Genomic DNA, 8,781 nt, shown 5'->3' with positions numbered 1-8,781 from the left:
TGTGTCTGTACGACGAATATCTTCATTTTTAAAGAATTATTTTAACGTTCCTGCACAGTGACGACTTTGAGGATAAAATTTTCCTGTAATGTAAGTATAGAGTGCATTTAAATATTAAAATAATTGTTAATTAATCGATAGAAGTGTCTGTTGTTGTCTAAAAGCTCGGTGTATAGGATCTAAAATCAAGTTTAAAAAAGTCATCTAAAAACATAAAAGAAAAATATATCAACATTATTTTCTATTTAAAATACGTTAATAGGTAATGTAATATTTCAATCAATATATATGTGTTAAAACGAACAGAAATATAAGAAGAGTGTATTAGAGAATTAAAATAATAGTTAATTAATCGATAGAAATGTATACTGTTGTTTAAAAGCTTGGAATATATATGATCTATGTACCGTCTCCTTCAAAATTTTGGACGTTTCTAAGGCCTTAACCCGTGGGAAGGAATTTATACTATGCGCCGAATTGCTTCAGTAAATTCGGCATTAGTATGAGTTGAGAGGGCGTGCAAAGGCATGCAAGGTGAGGGTATGGTGTCGTGCCTTAGGGTATGTGCATGGGTAGAACACGTAATCATTTTCGTATAGAACAGCTTACTATAAAGATCGTTAGTGCGTAGTTGCGTTTATGCCTATTAGGCTTTCTTCTAAATTTTAATATTAGTTTGTGTTTTCATTCGACTCGAATTGTTCGCTTGTATCGCAACGATTCTTATGTGAATCGTAAGTGCTAAGGTGTATGTTTAACATTTAATTAAATAATTTTATTTTGGTAAACAAAAATCTCAAAACAATATTCTAACTAAATTACGTTAATTCGTTTCTTCAACTATACATAAATATAAATCGTGAGTATATATAAATATTAAAATTAACAATTATTCCAGAAAAAATTACTTCGAATTTAATTACGAAAATAAAACAGTGTTTATTGGTGAAAGTGTAGCAAGTGACCCCGGGAGAAGAATTTCAAGTTCAATTTTATTGCTAAAAAAGGAGAAAGATTTTGCTTGTTTTTGAAATACAAAGTGCAATGGAAGGAATTGAAGATTTATCTCAGTACACAGCAGAAGCTCTTAAACATATGGACAGATTCAATCCGACAGTCGACAAGTTCCCTATATGGCTAAATAAATTTGAAACTGGAGTCTTTTTACTTGGAGTGAAAGATGAAGAAAAGGTTCCTTTCTTAATAGATATAATACAAATAATTCCTTATAAAATACTTAAAATTCGCTGCGGTTCTGATAACCCCTTGGATTTTCCATACTCAGTATTAACATATAAGTTAACGGAAGATTACTCCGGGCGTGAAAGCTGTTCTTTGGCAATGTATCGTTTTTTCAATCGAGATCAAATGCCTGAAGAAACTGTGTCTCAGTATGTTCTCGCTTTAAAAATTCTAGTGATTACATGCTGTTTTCACAATCAGGAAAAAGCTCAGATGTTTAAAAAGTTTAGCACTGGGTTAAAAAGTCAAAAAGCTAGAAATACGATCAAAAAATTACAAATCGATGAAACATCAGAAAAAGTGTATGAAGAATTGTTTGAATGTGCTTTAGCAATCGCCCTGGAATGCGAACGTATAGAGACGCAACAATGGATTTACAATTAATTGAAAGTGGTATATTATGACCTGAAATTGACTACAAATAACCAGAAATTAAAAAAAAAATACATCAAAAAAATAAAAGCCATGTAATCAATTATGCTTTATATTGTGAATTCAGATATAATGCCAACATACTGACATGTCATGATATGTGATAAATAAGAATTTAACACTATGACGTCCGACGACACCACAGTGGTGTCAAGCACACAAAAGTTCCAATGTCGCCGGATACACCACATTGGTGTCGTGCGCAAAAATTGCTTTATCGCCGGTTACACCACATTGGTGTCCGCTCCGTCTTTTATTTGAATTTGTAAAGAATTTGTCGCAACGAAATTTCTCTATCATGGTGATCGATGATAAAGATATCTGAGAATAGGTTTTACAGACAAAAAAGGATAATTTACTAATTGCAAGTTTACAATGGGGTATTGTTTTTTTTTGAAACATCTGGAGATTTTTAATATTTATATATAGCTATTACATTCAACATTCTATCTTGTTTGCTATAATTTGGAAGTGGTAATCTTTTTCAATCACCTCCCTTTTAAAATCACGCCGGTGCCCTTGGTGGGAGAAAACTTTTCATTAGCGTGGGAAGACTGCTGCAATTTATTTAATTCTTTACAACTGAAGTGTGTTTTTCTGGATACACTCATTCCATTCTTACAACGCAGAAGTGGAAAAGGATAGCATTTTTCTTCAAGCAGATTGAGAAAGCGTAGACACGAAAGCGTGCACAACACGGAGGTTCAATTTTTGTACTTTACTATCATTTGCATTCTGTTGGTGATCTGTGGTATCTGTTGGTTCTTCGTTCATGTAACAATAAATTACAAACGTCGGCAAGTTTTTTTTTTATTAGTTGTTTTGCCTTTTTATAATGGTAGACGAAAGAGAAGATACGATTATGTACGATGAATGCGCGGATGAATTTTCTGAAAATCCAATCGACTGTGCCGATTCTGAATCTTCGGACAACAGTACAATATTTATAAGAAAACAGCTGAGAACGCAACGGCTGATAACTGATTTAGATGAATCAGACGAAGAAGACTATGTATTGTGGTCAGACTTTGATGTACGGAGGACTAATAATGAATTTGAAGGGTCTCCGGGTCCAAACGTATTTCCCGAAGATATAAAGAGCGTCAAGGATATCGTGGAATTATTTATTGGGGACGATTTATTTGAATCAATTAGCAACGGAACAAACAAATACTACATTCAAAATTGTGGTAGAAGGAAAGTAGAACAAAAAATTTAAAATTTGTCAAGGTTACGGCAGTCGAACTCAAAAAATGGTTTGAGCTTGTTATCCTCATGGGAATTGTAAAAAAAGCAAAGATAGATGATTATTGGTCAACGAATCCGTTGTTAGAAACTCCAGTAGTCCAGTATTCAGACAAATATTATCATTTATACATTTTTCCGACAACGATAATAAACCGGATAATGCCGACCAACTTTTTAAAGTGCAACCTATAATAGATTATTTTTCCGAAAAGTTTGAAGAAAATTTTAATCTTGATCAAAACATCTCAATTGATGAAGGTATAATACCATGGCGGGGACGATTACAATTTAAAATATACAATCCGTCGAAAGTTACCAAATATGGCATACTCATTCGGATGCTATGTGATTCTAAAACAGGATATATTTCCTCATTTAAAATATATTCCGGGGCTGGACAGCCCTTATCAAAAACAGTGATGGAACTATTGGCACGTTGTCATGGAAAGTGGCATCACCTTTACATGGACAATTATTACAACAATGTAGAACTTGCGGAGAATTTGCTTGCGAAAAAAATTCGAGTTTGTGGAACAATACCGAAAAATAGAGGATTTCCTGATAAATTAGAGCACACAAAACTCTATGTGTTTAAAGCTTGCCATCAACGAAAAGGTGAAGTACTCGCCCAATTATGGAAAGCTTCGAAAACCAAAATGATACGAATTATCTCTACGATACATAGTGCCACTTTGATTGACACTAAAACGAAATGCAGAAAAACCAATTGCATAATAAAAAAACCTGAAAGTGTATTGGACTATAACAAATACATGAAAGGAGTGGATCGGACAGACCAATATCTGAGTTACTATCCTATTTACAGAAAAACTATAAAATGTTCAAAAAAGGTTTCCATATACCTTTTTAATTGCGCATTATTTAATGCATTCAGGACATATAAACATTTTAATTCAGAAAACAAGAGTCTCCGATTTCATGATTTTTTATTGAAAGTGTCTGGTATGTGGATAAAATATCATCTACCTGCTGTTGAGCAAAATTTGGAGGTCGCTACTTCATCGCATGCGTCTCATCACTATGATGCGATCGAGAGACTTTCGGGGCAGCTATCGCAACACCAGCTAATATTCATTTCCGAAACAAACAAACGAAAACGAAGAAACTGCCATGTATGTTACAAAAACAAAAAAAGAAGGGCAACAAATTTAATGTGCAAGGCTTGTGGAGTTGCATTACATGTTGGAAATTGTTTCTCTTCATATCATTTTAAACAAAAATACTAAGTACTAAAGAAAATGTACAAAAAGAAATATATAAAATAAACAAATTTTACATTTATTTATATATGTATATTTTCGAAATTTTTGGAAAATAGAGGGACAGGATTGGTAACTCATGAGATCTAACGATGAGATTAATAAAACTTGACAATTTATAATCTCCCGATAATTTTAGGTAGTAGGCCGGTGTAACGGGTTTAAAAAATTGATTTTGTTTTACAGTTTTTGCAAAAAAAAAATCCTAAAAATATTATCCGGAAGTTTCTGATCAAAATGTGGAATATTTTCAAAGTTATACTTAAAAGAAACAAGCACGTTGTAGTGTGTGTGAAAGTTTAAAAAACTTTGAACGCGTTTTTCTCAAAATAACGTATTCGGAATTTCGAGGAAGCACTGATTTAAAACTATTCACCGATTAGGCAAAAAATTGAACCTGTTATTTTAGACACACATAGCTAAATACSTAACTTTTAAAACATTACATTTTTTATAATAAATTAACTTTTTCAAAAAAACTTATCTAAAGAAAATCTTAATTTTGAAAACCTTTTTTTTATAACTCTGCTATTTTTATTTTTTGTAATATGCATAGTATTAGATAGTTCATTAGAATAAGRCCTACAGAACAATAATGTCTTTAATTTTTTATTTCCAATGACTACGGAAGGTAGTATGCTTCTCCGAAAYAACTAAACTATTTTTCGAGGACTCAACTTAGACAGACAAAATTATTGACAAATCAATGTAAATTAATTTAAAAAAAATTTTTTTGGACAATTTCAAACACCTATAAAAACATGTAAAAATTTCGAAACGATCGCATTTTATTTTCATACTTAAAAAAATTCATAAAAAAACTTCGAAATATCGGTCGTCATACCGGGCTACTACTTCCGAGATCGACCGGTCGTAAGCGAAGCTGCCGGCGCCAAGCGAGGAAATTTTGTCGAAACACGCGGACGTCAAAGTCTTAAGTAAAGATTTGTAAATCCTAGCAGTATAAACGGAGATATAGCAGATATCTTAGAATAATAAAACAAGGATCTTAAATCACCCCAACCCTTCAGTCAACACTCTTTACGACAATAATACAGCAAGAAGACTTCAGAGAAAAAAGACTGAAAAACTAATAACGATAAACTGAAATAACATAGTGTAATATATTCCACTGGAAATAATATGCACGTTTTACCTTTAATTTAATTATATATATAATATATAAATAACACGCCAAAGGTTTTATATACAACACAACAATACAAACCAGATAAGCAAAACTTTTAGAAATAATTCGTGAATTAATAATTTTGTTGACATCACAGTCGTTTTAAGATAATGTATTTATTCAAGAACGTCCAACACCGGAGAGCATCCTTTTCAAACAAAAGAAGTTTTTATGAGTAGTCAAAAGTTACATAGGTTATGTTATAGAACATGGTAGCTGTTTAGAAAATATAACAGTTAAATAAAAAAAGACTATCTCGTCCATCAAAACTGTGTATTTTTTGCATAAAAGAATTCCGCACGTTATCGCAATGATTCAATGTTTTATTTCGTTTTACTCGCATGTTGTTCGATTTTATTACTAATTATATATAAATTTCTTATTAACAGACTAAACGTTCGAAAGATAATTACGTAAAATGCTTAATCTTCTTTAGAATATTTTTATTTTTATTTTCAATACCGTTTTATATAAAAACAAAATTAATATAAGTATATTTATGTAGAGATTTATGTAGCAAGCGGACCTGCTTAATTATTTTGTGAGACAGAAATCGAATTATTTATTGTAAAAAACAAATGCGTAATTAGAAATCGAAAAGTTAAGCGAAATAAACGGGTTCTAAGACGACAGGTCAACGACCTTTTTTAGCTTACAAACACGATACGTTAACACAGGGCCGTCGAGACACGAGAGACAAATAGTAACCGTTAAGTTTCGTCCTTTTTTATATATTAATTTATATAATTTTATAATATTTAACAAACTTTTTACAATACTTACAATCTGTGTCATGTTTGTAAACAAAGTCTTGTGTAGGGCACTAAATAACTATTTGCGCTCTTTCTTGACGATTATGAGTATATTTTTAATAAATTTTTCATCAGCTTTCGCCAAACTTTCAGAATATAAGTCAGAACTATTGCAATTTTTTTCCTATTAACATTAAACTCTTTTTTTAAGTACTTTACACTTTTAATAGGATACTGTATTAGTTCTCATATGTACAAATATAAAATAAATATTTTCAAATGAAACACATTAATATGTTTATTCATTAAATATTACTTCCAAATATTTTTATTACAAGCCAATTATATGTTTCATTTTTTTATACATATTTGTTCTATTTTAGCTTTTATATTTTATTTTCATGTTAGTCTTGCGTTTATATAATTACTTATGTATTTTATCGTATTTGTTTGTATTTGAAGCAAGCACACAAATATCTTCTTTTAATTCCTAAAGCTTTTTACAGCAACTTTTAAAGGTTCTAACGAGTACAGGTAAGTGCAATATAATTGTACGCTGATTAAAGTAAACATGTATCCCCAAATCTAAGTCTCGAGAATGAATCGTAGATGCAATAGCAGTACGTAATATTTCGATATTTTGTTTTTCTCATACCCGAATACTATTAGGTGCTAAGAAGTTTCGATGAAACGAAAAAAATACATGCGTGCAAGTCACACGCGGTATAAGCGAAACCTTTAGAAAACTAAACTAACTTGGCAAACCCTTTAAAAACCTTCCAAGCATATAGTGCGTCAGATATCACAACGTTATACAGACATTTGAGGCTCCACCCCTCAATCATATCTTCCAAAACATAGAAGTCCTGTTCGGCGTTTTCGATTGCCTGTGCCAGGTCCTACCACGATGACAAGAGGTCCGTGTCGTCTAAATAACCAACGAAAAGATAGCCGAAAGTAGCCGAGAGTAGCCGAACAGCCTAACCTTGACGAAAATAGTTTATAGTTTGGACTAAAGCAAGTATTGGTCTGTCCAATATAGATACTATGCTCACTAAAATGACGGCTTCCTCTCGGTCGGCACAGCAATATGTGGACATAACAGAAACACAGACGTACAACGTTTCGTAGCAAAAGTGGGGAGGCTACGAAGCACCGCACAAAAGGGAGACCGTGATAATAGAAAACACCGTATACTGTATTCTATCTCATTTTCTCGCAGGCTAAATCCTATATATGTATATGTTTGGCTCTGTTTAGTGTCGTTTCCTTATTTTCGTTTCATTGAATTTCAAATGTTTCTCGTCGTTTCATAGATAAGAGTTCAAAGTACGATTCTAAAGATGTTTTCACTTCAAAATGCTCCGGCGGCCTTACCGTCATCGGCGACGGACATCTAACTTTTCTTTTTAATAGTAAGTTAACGCGCGTGGCCTGACTAGTATTTCCTTAAGAATTTGCATCGTGCTCAATGTGTTTATGTCTTTTTAAACTTTGATGAAGTCTTTGAATATTTGCCACGTCATGACACAAATAAATCATCACAAAGTACGTTATCAAAAAGATTCAAAGTTTCAATTCTGGATTTTATCTGTTTGAATTACTTTGTAGAATAAATTCTAAAGATATACAAATTTGTTGTTCACCATTATATTTTTAAAATAAGGGGAAACRAATAAATAATTAATCCTTTTCTTATATTTACAAAAATAAGATTGACTTTTTACATTTTCCTTTTTTAGAAAGATTTTTTACTTTTACGAAAGCATGAAATCGTGAACAATTACAGATTAGAAACCGTTGATATTTCTCGACGCTTAAATTTCAAATAATCTGAAACTTGTTTATAACGCTAAGTCAAATTGATTGCTAGACCAAGGACATGTGATCAGTACTTATTGGTAATAAATTATCCTATTCTCTTCTATCACTAAGCAGATTAACTAGATAGTCTACATATAAATATAGAGTAGATAAACATTTCTCAGAACGTTGGAATATCGATTAAATTTAAGTTTTTTTATTTTGGTAAACACACAGATCTTAAAGCAATATTCTAATTTTATTTCATCAATTCGTTCCTAAAACTATACATATAGGATAGGGTTTTGCGTAGAGGTGGATTATTAACGTACTCCGAAGTTTATTCTACTTATACACAAAATTTTAATATAGTATGGATAGAAATAGCCTTACAATTATGCTTCACGATTTTCAATTAAACGTGATATGATACAATCGACCGTTATCTGATACACCGACACACGTATTCAAGTCTTTTGGAAAATTCTTTAAATGCTCATGCAATAACTCCCACTCAAAATACTTTCAATAATGATTCAACTGATCTCTTCCGGTCTTTTCCGCCGTTAATTTATACATTGCTTCCCTCCACGTTCCTATTTTGTTTTTGGCAGCTTTTCGATCATTCTCGATTCCTAAAATCTTAGATTTCCTTCTTTTTACATCCGGTTTAGAACGTTTTTGAAGCTTTCTCGCGATTATGTAGCGGCAAGAATCAGGAACTAGAATACTATTGGTTTGAACTCTGATCACCACTACTATTTTTATGTAACATTTATTTATTTATAAACTATTACAGAACAAAACGAAAACAAGAACAAAAACGGATAACAAA

General features: G+C 31.8%; 1 protein-coding gene across 1 annotated transcript; it reads left to right on the top strand.

The window, feature by feature from the left end:
• Positions 1 to 833: 833 nt before the first annotated feature.
• LOC106792451 lies at positions 834 to 1,687 on the top strand. Its single transcript, XM_014758879.1, has 2 exons — positions 834 to 859; positions 937 to 1,687. The coding sequence occupies exon 2, from the start codon at positions 1,045 to 1,047 to the stop codon at positions 1,624 to 1,626; it is 582 nt and encodes a 193-aa protein (XP_014614365.1). The 5' UTR covers positions 834 to 859; positions 937 to 1,044; the 3' UTR covers positions 1,627 to 1,687.
• Positions 1,688 to 8,781: the final 7,094 nt, after the last annotated feature.

The sequence above is a fragment of the Polistes canadensis genome, unplaced genomic scaffold (genome assembly GCF_001313835.1).
Source record: "Polistes canadensis isolate GaletaPanama2010 unplaced genomic scaffold, ASM131383v1 scaffold_432, whole genome shotgun sequence".
Classification (NCBI taxonomy): domain Eukaryota; kingdom Metazoa; phylum Arthropoda; class Insecta; order Hymenoptera; family Vespidae; genus Polistes; species Polistes canadensis.
The sequence above is the reverse complement of the archived record's forward strand: the minus strand, read 5'-3'. Positions and strand labels throughout refer to the sequence as shown.